General features: G+C 35.3%; 1 protein-coding gene across 3 annotated transcripts in view; it reads left to right on the forward strand.

Annotated features, from left to right (window-relative positions):
* Nucleotides 1-14,217, forward strand: part of FOXJ3 (forkhead box J3) — a 105,879-nt gene that overhangs the window by 14,807 nt on the left and 76,855 nt on the right. For 2 of the 3 annotated variants that reach the window (XM_053660372.1, XM_037149310.2), the window contains exon 2: nucleotides 4,854-4,915. In XM_053660372.1, coding sequence (XP_053516347.1) covers nucleotides 4,872-4,915 — 44 coding nt within the window. In that variant the 5' untranslated portion in view covers nucleotides 4,854-4,871. Of the gene's footprint in view, nucleotides 1-4,571; nucleotides 4,674-4,853; nucleotides 4,916-14,217 lie in introns of those variants that run through there. The other variant, XM_053660373.1, reaches the window with a different exon arrangement.

The following is a 14,217-nucleotide window of genomic DNA, read 5'->3' on the forward strand; positions in this document are numbered from 1 at the left end:
TTTTCATTAGATTCCTCTTATAAGTGAGATCATATGGTATTTATCTTTTACCAACTGGCTTATTTCACTTAGCGTACTAGTCTCCAGTTTTATCCATGCTGTTGCAAAAGGTAGGAGTTCTTTTTTCTGCTGTGTAATATTCCATTGTGTAAATGTACCACAGTTTTTTGAACCACTCATTCAGTGATTGGTGCTGCTATGAACATAGGGGTGCATAAGTTCTTTTGAATTGGTATTTCAGAATTCTTAGAGTATATTCCCAGCAGTGGAATTGCTGGGGCAAAAGGAAGTTCCAATTTTAATTTTTTGAGGAAATTCCATAATGTTTTCTACAGTGGCTGTACCAGTCTGCATTCCCACCAGTAGTGCGCTAGGGTTCCCTTTTCTCCACATCCTCACCAGCACTCATAGTTTGTTGATATATTAACGATGGCCATTCTGACAGGTATGAGGTGATCTCATTGTGGATTTAATTTGCATCTCTCTGCTGGGTAGTGATGATGAGCATTTTTTCATGTGTCTATGGGCCATGCGTATGTCCTCCTTAGAGAAGTGTCTATTCAGATTCTTTGCCCATTTTTGAATTGGATTGTTTGTCTTCCTGGTGTTGAATCATAAGAGTTTTTTATGTATTTTGGAGATCAACCCCTTGTCGAAGATATTATTGACAGCTATGTTCTCCCATATAGTTGGTTCCCTTTTCATTTTGATAAAGAAACCACTTATATCAAATGGTTTCTTTACTGTTCAGTTAAAGAAACCATTAATTTGATGTAGTCCCATTTGTTTATCTTCTCCTTCATTTCTCTTGCCCTAGGAGATTCTTTCAGCAGACTTAATTCTTTTGTCTGGTGTTATGCTTGTGATTTCATTCAAGTTACTGTCACATTAACAGGCATGAATTCCCATTTGTATCAAGGAGAAAATTAAGCCTTAGATAAATTAACAATATACCCATGGTCACAACTGGGATTCTAATCTCAGCCTTCTTTCAGAGTCACAAGTGCTCTCAATTCTTTGTAAATTATAAAGCATTATATCTGTGTGGGTAGGAGAGAGGGGGCTCAAAAATTGCTTGGGAGCTTTACAAAATACTTAGTCCTGGTTCACCTCCTACTCCCAAATAATGCCTTATCATACACCTGTTTGTTAAATGTCTGCTTCCTATATGTGATAGTTTGTAACTCAGTGTAACATACACTCGAAGACTGCATATATTAAAAGGAATCCCATATTCTTTTGTTGATGGGATATAACACATTAGCTTCTGTTGGAGCATGCTCATCAATAAATGACTGGTTTTACTACTTATATTGTGGTTGTGTCATTCAACATTCTTGCTTATTGGTTTTCAAAGGATTAGGAGAAAAAGCTACTATGTGCTTTGGGCACCAATTTAGACTATAAATTATGGATGTAATTGAAAGAGTTAATATAATTGTTCAACTATGGTTGGCTCCAGAGATGTAAGCTTGTCATTTTCTTGTAGGACACTTTGAGATTTTCCTGACTTCACAGTGAACCTTAGCCTTTTCTTGTGAGATTTCCATATTGCTGGTCATTTGCCTGGGCAGGGAGAAGACTGGCATAAGTTTGTTCTTTTAGTTCAGGACACCACATAGGAGCAGTATGTATGGTAGGTCAAAGTGAAGAAAATGGAAACTAAGGCATTGAGACTACAGCAGATTAGAAGGATATCTAAGAACTAGAGTTGGTAGTAAATGGTAACTAATTGGGGGTTCTAAAGGTGTTGATATTTGTGGGATTCAATATATAAGATCCTTTTCCCTTGCCTGAATTCTGAATTGACTGAGTAATAAAACAAGAATCAGCAGATAAAAAACAAAATATTACTGTTAGTAAGCTAGTTTTTTATTGAGATGAAAGAAAATACCATAGGATTTCACCATTTTACAGTGTATAGTTTGGTGGTTTTATACTAAAGGTTTTTATTCACGAGGTTGTGCAGCAGTCAGCACTATCTAATTTCAGAACATTTTCATTATGCCCAAAAGAAACCTATTAGCACTCACTCCTCCCCAATCCCCTGTTTGCCTTCTCTCAACTCCTAGCAACCACTGATCCACTTTCCATTTCTAGTATTTGCCTAATCTGAATATTTTGTATAAATGGAATCATACAGTATGTATGTAGCCTTTTGTGTATGACTTCTTTCACTCACTTAGCCTAAGGCTATCAAGGTTCATCAGTGTTGTAGCATGTAACAGTACTTCATTCCTTTTTATGGCTGAATAGTGTTCCATTGTATATTATGGATATTGTGTAGATAAAGCCACCATTTGTTGATCCATTTATCAGTTGATTGATATTTGGCTTAGTTTTGCTTTTTTGCTATTGTGAATAATGGTGCTATGAACATCATCTGGAAGTTTTTTTATGAACATGTTTACATTCTCTTGGGGATGTACATACACATGTACATATATACATATGCATATATACATGTATATATGTATTCCCTAGAGAATTAACACATATATGTATACTTATATACATATGTACATACATGTGTGTAGAAATAGAATTGCTGGGTAACTTTTGGAGTAGTTACCTTTGTTTCTGATAAGGATGATATTGTAGAATATTATAGAATATGGCTTAGGTTTAAAAGCCAAATAGGCTAACTCTATATTTTCTCTTTTCCACCTAACAGAACCCGGTCTAGACCATGGGACAGTCCACCTGGTGCCTAGGTTGTTGGTTCACGCAGATTACTGCCTTACAGAGTCCTGGGTGTCGAGTTCTGGAGTTATCTTTTCTCCTCTAACCAGGTTACTTACCTCTTCGGTGAGGAGTGGGCTAAGAGCCCAGGAGTATTTAGAGAAGTTTTTCCTCATAGAAATCAAGAGTTGGAAAGAAGTGTGTTACTCTAACAAAGGAAATGAAAGGAGTTAGGCTAGAAACCTGAAAGCCATTTTATCAAGTTAGGAAATATATTAAAGAGAGATAATGAATTCGGTTTTGGACATGATAAATTTGATAGATGTTTATGTTTAGAGATCAGGTGATTGACACCTGCCTGAGATACAGATTTGAAGTTTATCTGTATACAGGCAGTTGAAGTACAGGAGTGGGTAAATTACCCATGAAGCAAAGAAGTAGAGAAAATTATGTAGTAATTCCCATACTTGAAGTCTTTGAGATTTTAATTCTTCCAACTGATCTTGTATTTATATCTTATTCTGAGTGACTTGTTTCCAAGTTTTGTGATTTTTTCATTGTGAATTTATTAATTTTGGAACCTTATCTTTGGGAACTCTTCCATGCTGAAATCAAAGACAGATTCCTCAGAGAGCATTCGCATTTGCTTCTGTCATGGTTGGGTGGGGAACACTACCAATCAGAGAACTACCCTAAACAAAATTCTAAACCAAAGTCTAGGTGAGGAGGAGCTTATTTTTGTGAATATCAGGGAAGATACTGTTGCATGCTATCATGGCCCCCATTCCTTGATCAGCACTCAGTGCCAAGGGTAAGAAACAGTTTTCCTTGCACCAGGGTAACACCTGGACTTTGCCTCTTGTACCTTGGGTCCCAGTAGGCTTTAGAATTGCAACTGAAAGTTGCAAACCGAATCATAGGGTTTGACAAAATGCTCTGGAAGTGAATGAATGCTGGTTGCTTTTCCTGTGAATATTTTTCTAATTTTTTTAAACTTAGTTTTTGGCTTTGGTCATAACTTATTTTCTTTAATGCTATTGATTAACTTATAAAGATACTTAAAATATTTTATCTAGTGTTTGTTATTTTTAATGGCATGTTGAACAAGCTAGTTATTGTATCATTCCAGTAGAAATAGAAATGTCTGTCTCTTCAGTGCATGCAGGGACAACTGTATGTAGAGAATTTAGTCAGCCTCTAAATCCTAAACTTGGGACAAAAGCCAGTGTTTTGTTTGGCTCACATAGTATTTAGAAAATAAAGATCAGGAGATTGAAAATAAAAATTTGGATATCTAATTTCTCTTGAAAAAATCAGAAAATCTTATAATACTGGGCTTGCTGTTCTGTTTAGCAGCAATAGGCCAGAACTGGTAATAGTAGCTGATTTAGTAAGGGTGAACATGTTTTTAGTTGCTCACAGTCGTCATCACTTGTGTAATGTATGCATATATATATATGTACCCATTCCAACTTCTCTCATTCATGTTACCTGTAGACGTTTGTGGATCTCTTTGTGCCGGGTAGTAGTGCTAATAGACAATTTCACATTTGTTCATTGATTTATTTAATTCTTATATCAAACCCACAATTTATTACTTATGAATAAGTAAAGTTATATGGATGGTATTATTCCCCCAGTTACAGATAAGAGACTGCGGTTCAGCGAGGTTTTATATAAATTCTTCAAGGTCCCATCCTGTCCCAGCTAGAATTTGAACCTAGAACTGTCTTATTCAGAGCTCTTTCTGTTTCATTACTATTTTTACCCTTTTTTTTAGAGCAGTGGAACTGTTTCAGATGAAGCCTCAGTGAAGTCCAGACTGTAAAGCCAGTAAAGATAGAGTTACTTAGATTAAAGAGTAGATGGATTCTACTAAACAGTTTGGACCCATTCTTTGCATAAACATAATGATTTGTAAAATTTTATGAGTTTCCATCTCCTTTGGATATTACAGTTTATAGTATGCCTGTTTCTCTTAATGCCTACTGGTATGTCTGTCTTCCTCAGTGTAAGCCCTCTTTTTGCATTTTTGATTCATGTGTTCAGAAAATGGTAAACCTTTTAGCCTTCTATTCCTTTTTTTGGAGTGTTTTAATTAGAATTGTAACATGACTTATAGTTTCATTCACTTTGGAGCATCTGATAAATAACTCTTCTCTATTTTTCAGATTCTTCTTTGTGGCCAGATGGGTTTGTATGGACAGGCTTGTCCATCTGTAACTTCATTAAGGTGAGTGCTTCTCTTTTTCTTTACTAAACACGTAATATTTTTTAAAGTTTTGCTGGTTAAGTCACATTAGGAATAATTTCAAGGCGAGGTTCAGAATAAAATATTGTAGGTTTTTTTTTTTTGTCAAATAGTGCTATACGGTGGGGTTAGAAGATATTTTTGCTTACAGAGGGTAAGGGGATTTGGATTTTTTCTTAATCATTTGGTGTGTTTACATATGTTCTTATCCATGAAATAACATAATTTTATACTTTCATTTCTTAAAAAACCTTATCTTCTCTCTGCTTGTTTTAATTAGAAAATATATAGTAAATATTGTTTGCCTTTGTAGCAGATTACTAAATAAGATTAGATGCTAATTTTAACCTCTTTCTAAAGGATGATGTAAACATGATACCTAGGTTATCCTCATTTATAATAAATAATTTAAATGTAAAATATAAGTTAGGAACGAAGTTATATACAACTCAGTGGTTTTAGATTTTTTTCAAAGTTTCTAAATCATTTACAAATTAAATTTTATGTGAAATCCAATGAAAAAAACAGATAAATACGGGACTTTTCTGATTGCTTAGGCTTCGGTTTTCTCCCCTCATCCTGATCCCTGAGAGATTGCTGCAGTTCCCAGAGCACAGTTTGATAAAATAACCTCAATCTAATCTGTTTAGTGAAATCTTTCAGACTTGAATATGCAGTGTTGATGGCAGTACCCACCAGTTACCTGTGGTGTCGGGGGTAGCTGTATCATTGATTCATTCAGTATATTGGGTGCCTATGTTGTCAGGCACTATTCTAAATGCTGAGGCTACAGCAGTGAACATAGCAGATAAAAATTTCATAATCATGGAACTTACATTCTGGTGAAGGGACAATTAATGAACAAGATAAGTAATAGGTATCTGTTAGTGACTAAGGGCTAAGGCAAAAAATAAAATAGGAATAGAAAGTATAGGGGTGGTGTTTTTTGATAGGGTAGTCATGGAAAGCTTTACTGAAAAGGTGACATTTAAATGAAAACCTGAAAGAGTGATACAGTAAATCATTTCTTGCATAGATGGAAGATGTGCATTTCAGTTAGATGGAATCCAGGAAGGGCCAATGTGAAGGAATTGAAAGTACAGATTGGAAGTTACAAAATAGTCACGGAGATGTAAAGTACAGCATAGAAAATATAGTCATTAATACTATACTATGTATGATGCCATTTGGGTACTAGTAATATCAGGGGGAACATTTTGTAAAATACATGATAGTCTGACCAATATACTATATACTTGAAAATAATACAAAATAATATTGAATATAAACTTGTAATGGGAAAAAATTTTTTCAAAGATTTTACTTATTTATTTTTAGATAGAGGGGAAGGGAGGGAGAAAGAAAGGGAGAGAAACAGTAATGTGTCATTGCTTCTTATGCACCCCTACTGGGGACCTGCCCCGAAACCCAGGCATGGGCCCAGATTGGGAATTGAACTGGTGATCCTTTGCTTGGCAGTCTGGCACTCAATCCACTGAGCCACATCAGCCAGGGTGTAATTAAAATTTTTTTTTTTAATTTAGAGAAGAAAGAATGAGATAAATAAAGACTCTTGGCATAGAGCCTGACACACATTAAAAAAATTAAAAGGTAATACATGTTTATTGTAGATAATTTGGAGAGTCACAGATACCTCTTATTAATACCTTCATATCATGTAATTTTTACTAGTAGAGACCGTATGTGACTAAAAAAAAGCCCACTAAATTTCTTTTAAAAGAATTATTGCAAAAGATTTTATACCAGTAGCTAAGTATACTCTTTAATTTTAACCGAATTGCTCTGCTCAGAGGGGGCACTAAAGATGGACGCAAGCCTGGAAAAGGAAAGACTTGTGCCTTTCTTTCTATTCTTTGGGCTTCATAAAAATCACTTGTAATAATCATATATTAAAGTAGTAACTCCAAAAAGGCTTCTAAATCCATACAGCAGAGCCTTATACCAATCAGCAGCAAATCAGAAATGTGGTGTACAGAGTCCCAGTTCTAGTAAATGGGGAAGAAGGTTGGGGGTTTGGAGCTGAGGGTTAATAACTTCATAACTTGTTCCAGCAAACTACTAAGAAATACAGTATAAAAAGATACTCTCATCTATTTTGCAGCCAGTGTTTCTGTAGAGTACTTACATTTTGTTTTAAAAACACCCCAATTTTGTAAATCATGTGAAATTATATTAAAAATGTATATAGGATTCACAAGCATGCCTTGCAGTTTGAATCTACTGCCTTCATATCTTGAGTTTGAGTAAAGTCTGGATAGTGAATACTGCGTCGTCTGTATTTATTCAGTTCCTGAGTTTTGGATAGCAAAGAGTGAGAGTTCAGATAATGATGGATTCAGTTTCCGTAAAACAATAGAATCTTCAAAAATTTAGCAGAATCTCTTTGGTTTCTGAGTTTGCATATGATGAGTTTGAATCCTGAGGTATACCTACCTGTATTTTATTTCCAGGTACAGATTCAATAAGAGCAAAAGCTTACTGAAAAAAGCAAAAGCTTTCCTTGAACATTTGCTTTATTTTGACAGGTAAACACATATCTAAATAACATCTTCTTCATATGTTATAGCAACAAACTTTTTTATGATTTGGTTTGATCAAAGCAAAACAAAATTTGATGTTTCTTTGGACTTGTTACAAGGTGTTACCATTCTCGTTATATTAACAATGGCTGGTCTTTTTGGGGACAGACCTTGCATGTTTATTTTTATAATTAATATAATTTTATGCTCTCAGGTTGGCCCCACACAGTGACAGAAATAGCTTTTGCATTATCAGTGCCATAGTTTATTATTATCGTTTTTTTTAAAGATTATTTATTTATTTTTAGAGAGGGGAAGGGAAGGTGAAAGAAGGAGAGAAACATCAGTGTTTGGTTGCCTCTCATGCATTTCTTGCATTTCTAAATTGGCTAACATTTAGTTATTTATTAAAAGATTTTATTTACTTACTTTTAGACAGAGGGGAAGGAAGGGAGAAAGAGAGGGAAAGAAACATCAATGTGTGGTTGCCTCGTGTGCCATACAGTAGGGAACCTGGCCCATAACCCAGGCATGTGCCCTGACTGGGATTTGAACCAGCGACCCTTTGATTTGCAGGCTGGCGCTCAATCCACTGAGTCACACCAGCCAGGACAAAATTGGCTGACATTTATTAAAAGATTTATTTTATGGCTCACGTGTATGCAGCCTGAGATACTGGGTTATCAGTGCACTTTGAGTAGTTTCTGGTTTCATTTACTATCTTCCACATGAGATCTTTCCCACTTGTTATCTTTTTCTGTTTTCACCCCTTTTATCACATTCATTTTTTTCTTTTTTGTTATGCTCCTTTCTTAAAGATGCCTTTTATTATTGATCCAGTATATCTATTTAGGATATGCAAGGGAACATGGAGGTATTTTAGCATCACAGAAGACCTTTGTAGTGTCCCAGATGAATTTCCTGTCCATTTCCTTTTTTTCCTCCTGTTGATATTGATGACCTTGCTATTTAGAATGACCAGAGGAGGGCAGATTTATTTTAAAGCTTCTCGTTGCTTTGTTTGTAGTAGTAGGGTTGGTATTCATAGGCAGCTCTGGTATATAACCTTATATAATCAGGTAGATCCAGGTTCATATTTCTGCCACATATTACTGCTATGATCTTGGACAAATTACTTCACTTTTCCTAATTTTTCTATAATAGAATTGTTAATGCTTACCTCACTGGTCTGTTAGGATTCATGGGATTGAATACATACATAAGGCATGTAGCATATTTTTTTCCTCTTCTTCATTTTCTAGTAGTAGAAAACAAAAGGACTCATAATTTTTAGAATGAAAGAGGACAGATTTTGTATCCTTTACTGTCAACTCAGGAACATGGGGCAGAAGATTTCTTCCCCCTGTCCCGTTTTTCTCTTAGCCCAAATTCTTAGACTTTAGAATAAGACTTTAGAATATCTACCAGTAGTGTCTGGGTTTGTAAATGGCCTCAGGCTAATGATTTTGCAGACATTTAATATTATAGCAAGGTCTGTCTGAAAGGAGTCCAGCCATATAATATGCAAAGTAAAGACATTTATTGAAGAAGATACAAGATACATTGTACATAGGACAGGGACGCCTCAGTCCCCTTCAAATTAGGCACCTTGGGACCTCACACAGTTCTCCCAATTGCTGTCAGTTGCCCCACTGTGTATCAGCTGCGCTGTTGATTTTCCTGAATGCCATCAACAGTGTAAATCTTTTCTTTCAAAGGTGATTTTAGTTCGGGAAAAGCCAAAAGTCGCATGCCGCCAAATCAGGGTTGAAGGGGGTCTGAGTCACCTGGGTAATTTGATGTTTCACCCAAAAAACTCTTCATTTTGATGAAAAACTCTTCATTTTGACCACTATAACAACTTTTTCTAAAATGTATTTTGAACTTTTCTGGCTTCTAAAGCTCTACTGTCTAATTGGTAGGCATTAGCCTCATCATGTGGCTATTTAAATTTAAATTAATTAAAAACAAGTAAAATTTTCACTCAGTTCCTCAGTCATATTAGCCACACATGCTAGTGACTATCATATTGAATAGCACAAAGACATTTCTATTATTGCAGAAAGTTCTGTTGGACAGTGCTGGTCTACATCATCCGAGATGTAATTTAATCTTTGGCCTAAGGTGACCCAGTTCCTTTAGGGCTTCCATTTTTGAATATCAGGTATTAAAAGAGTACTATTGACTATTCATTGACTTAAGGGCATTATAAAAGTTACTTTTGTGACTAAATACTGGCTTTGATAGCTAGTATTTATGGTGCTCTTACTACTAGACCAGGCATTATTTAATCATTTTAAAATATGTTAATTAAATTCTACCAGCAACTCTTTGAGGTTGGTACAGTTAGCATCCTCAGATCATAAAATAGGAAACTGAGGTAAAGTTAAGCAACTCAAGGACATGTAGCATATGGTATATGCTCAAACCACTGAGCCATACCAGCTAGGGCTATTTATTTATTTTTAGAAAGAGAGGAAGGGAGAGAGAGAGGGGGAGAGAAACATTATGTTGCCTCTCATGGTACTGTGTCTTATTATTATTGCATTGTGAGAGTTCTTTAGATATTTTTTCAGTTTTGATAATATCCAGCTAACCAATTTATTCTTTCAGTGATTTTTCTTTTTATGTCATAGCTGACTAATCCTTACTAAACTGCAAATATTTTTACTTTTTTATTTTAAAAACAGCTTTATCGAGATATAAATGACATAGAACAGTTTGATAAGTTTGACACATATATAAATCCATAAAATCTTTACCACAGCATATTTATCACTCCCAAAAGAATTCAAGCTGTTTTGAGTGACTTCAAAGCCCTTACTCTTTCCATTACATTATACTATATTGGAAACAGTTACCTTCAGTCTTTGAGATGACTTAGTGTAACATTGTTCTTAAACTTTATTTTCTCTCAAAAACTATTTAGGACTCATGAGCTTTGGTTTATATGAGTTATATCTAAAAATTTATTGCATTAGAAATTAAAACAAAGAAAAATTAAAATATCGATAACATGTTTCATGAAAAATAACTATTTTCCAAAAAACCCCCTTAGATTGGTATTTACATTTTTGCAAAAATTTAAAATATCTAGCTTAATAGAGACAGCTGGATTCTTAGCCTCTGCAGTCTGTCTGTTGTAATATCACCCATTGTACAGTGTCTTAAAAGCTCTGCTGTACACTTATGAAAAGATGAGAGTAAAAAAGGCAAATATAACATCTTTAAAAAATTTCATTTATAAATGAGAGAGAGAACACATCGACTTATAGTTCCACTTATTTATGCATTCATTGGTTGTTTCTTATATGTGTCCTGACTGGAGATTAAACCCACAACCTTGGCATATGGGGACAATGCTCTAACTAACTGAGCTACCTGGCCAGGGCTGAAGGCAGATAACATCTTATTATGAAAATTGTTTTGACCCTTCAGATTTCCTGAAAGTATCTCTGGATCATACGTTGAGGACTGCTGAACCATAGACATCAACATGTAGCAGCTTGAGCTGTTTCTTTAGCATTTATTTTGGTGTGTCATACTTAACACTAAAAGATAAGATGGGATCACATTCCACAATGTTAGTCCTTTGTGAACTCCGATGCCATACTACTGGCATAATGCCCTGGACGCAGAATGTGTGGAGATGGTACTGATGTATGGTATTCAGTAAATGTTGTATGGTGAGTTGGAGCTGTGTGGTTTCAAACAGGTCAGCATAAATACTTTAAAGGGACAGAATGAACCAGTAGACACCTGTTACTCAGAGAACTTTTATTATTTATATATTTTTAAAATTAAGTATAGGAAGTATTAATAGCAGATTCTGTCTGGATTTTTAAATAACAGCTGCAGATGCAGCTTTGGGTGTTCCAGTGTCAGAGAGACTGGTGTTCATCAGTCTTTCCAGCTGCTCAGAAACAGAGATTTCAGTAGGTAGAGTGAGGTTTAAATGCAAATTGTAGTATTTATTTAATGATAGAAAGTAGTTTAGTGGTTAATGCCTCAAAATATTTATCTCTCCTCCCTTATCTATAGAGTAAAATATTTTTAAGCTGAGGATCACACATATAGTATAAAGATATCTTTTGACCATATGACCTCTTAAGTTTGTAACCTGAATGGAGTTCTAACTATGAGTGTGGCTTATATGAAATTAGAATACAGTTTTAGGAATCTAAGATTACATATTTGTGGAATATTTGGAGAGAATCTAGAGAAGAGCAATAGACATATTATGATTCTCAAATGAAATCTGGTTGAAGAAATTCTGAACTTTAAACTGAGAGAAGAAAGAACTGCAATGTGTTATTACTGTAAAACATATAAAGTATCATTATGAAGAGAAGAACTCTGACCAGTTCTCATTTTCTAGAATAGAATTGAAGGAAATTTTCTTCTCTATAGCAAGGAATATAGAGATTAGCCTGTTGAAACTTTTTCTTCTTTTAATTACAAACCTTACAACAGATTTGAATGAGTTGTGAACTTTTCTTCCCTTTGTTGGTCACTAAAATAAGTAATAACAGGAATTGAAAAAATAAGCTAATGAGGTTTTTTAAATCTTTAATTTTATAATAAATAGCTCTGAAATCACAGTCGTGTTTACAAATGAAGTTGCTCACTAAATTCCCCCAATTTTTGTATAAGCTGTATTGTGACTATTTTTGGAATTTTTGTGGTGTAAGAAAAGTGAAGGTTGAGCTTTGAAGAATGACCTGCTATTTGTATATTAGATTCCTTATTTTAAATTGTGATCTCTTTCTTAAAAAAGATTTTATTATTTTTAGAGAGGGGAAGGAAGGGAGAAAGAGAGGGAGAGAAACATAATGTGTGGTTGCTTCCAGTGTACACCCCCACCGGGGACTTGGCCCACAACCCAGGCATGTGCCCTGACTGGGAATCGAACTGGCGACCCCTTGGTTCACAGGCTAGCACTCAATCCACTGAGCCACACCAGCCAGGGCTAACTTATAATTTCTTTTCCACTTGTATTTCATTGCATCCATGATTTTTTAAGCTTATCTTTTATAAAGGTTATTAACTCATCGGAAGTTTAAATGCTCAGTTAGTTATTCATATCTTAGTAGGAATTAGTTTGATGCTGTCTGCTTTCCTTCTGAATGGAGTAGAGATCAACTGCTTTGAATAAGTGGGAGTTTTTACTGGAGGAGAGCAAGTAATTAATTTTAGAATTTATAATGGTAACATTGGGGACCAATGTTGGACTCTTAGGGTACTGTGAGGTAGGAGATCCAAGGACACAGGTAGAAGTATGCCAGATGTGCACTGTACTGAAATTTTGTCAGGAACAAGCTGTCATACAGTAGGAAAAGGATAAAACTTACTTCTTTTCCTTGTTGCACCTTTGTCTCTCTGCTACAAGGTATGCAACTGGGGCTTTTACCCTCTTAGTCTGTGGACTTAGAACTGCTTTACTTCTTTAGAGTAAATAATTGAATGAGGAGCTCATTTCTCTTGAAGTTGCTAAATCGTTATTGAGGGATTTAGGGTATGTTCATTAAAAAAACATTGAGTAAGAGGTTTTAAATGGGCAGCCATTTAAAATTTAGAAAATTCTAAAAAGTATGAGTTTGATGATATTAATAGCTAATATTTATTGAGTGCTTATTTACTATGAGTTAGAAACTGTTCTTAGTGGTCTATATGTATAAACTCATTTAATCATCACAATTGTTTTTTTTAAACTTTTTTAAATTGATTATGCCATTACATTTGTTCTATTTTCCCTCCTCCGTTCCCCTCCACCCTGCACACCCCTCCTCCAACATTCTCCCCCCTTTAGTTCATGAACATGTGTCTCAAGTTCTTTAGATTCTATATTTCCCCTACTATTCTTACCTTCCCCCCTATTTTCTATCTACTGTCTGTGCTACTTATTTTCTGTACCTTCTCCCCCCCTTCTTCTCCCACTCCCCTGTTGCTAACCCTCTATGTGATCTTCATTTCTATGGTTCACTCCTGATCTAGCCGTCCTCTTAATTTGCTTTAGTTTTCGGTGTGGTTGTTAATAACTGTGAGTTTGCTGTCCTTTCACTGTTCATCTTTTTTATCTTCTTTTTCTTAGGTAAGTTCCTTTAACATTTCATATAATAAGGGCTTGGTGATGATGAACTCCTTGAATTTGATCTTATCTGAGAAGCACTTTATCTGTGCTTCTATTCTAAATGAAAACTTTGCTGGATAGAGCAATCTTGGTTGTAGGTCTTTGGTTTTCATGACTTGGAATACTTCTTTCCCTCCCCTTCTTGCCTGTAATGTCTCTTTTGAGAAATCAGCTGACAGTCTGATGGGAACTCCTTTGTAGGTGACTGTCCCCTTATCTCTTGCTGCTTCTAGGATTCTCTCCTTCATTTTAATCTTGGCTAATGTAATGATGATGCGCCTTGGTGTGTTCGTTCTTGGGTCCAACTTCTTTGGGACTCTCTGAGCTTCCTGGATTTCCTAGAAGTCTATTTCCTTTGCCAGATTGGGGAAATTCTCCTTTATTATTTGTTCAAATAAGTTTTCCACTCGTAGCTGTTCCTCTTCCCCTTCTGGTACCCCTATAATTCGGATGTTGGAACATTTAAAGATGTCCTGGAGGTTCCTAAGCCTCTCCTCATTTTTTTTGAATTCTTGTTTCTTCATTCTTTTCTGTTTGGTTGTTTCTTTCTTCCTTCTGGTCCACTTCATTGATTTGAGTCCCAGTTTTCTTCCCATCACTATGGGTTCCCTGTG

The sequence above is a fragment of the Artibeus jamaicensis genome, unplaced genomic scaffold, assembly GCF_021234435.1.
Source record: "Artibeus jamaicensis isolate MK-2021 breed Jamaican fruit bat unplaced genomic scaffold, CSHL_Jam_final scaffold_847, whole genome shotgun sequence".
In the NCBI taxonomy this organism is placed as follows: Eukaryota; Metazoa; Chordata; class Mammalia; order Chiroptera; family Phyllostomidae; genus Artibeus; species Artibeus jamaicensis.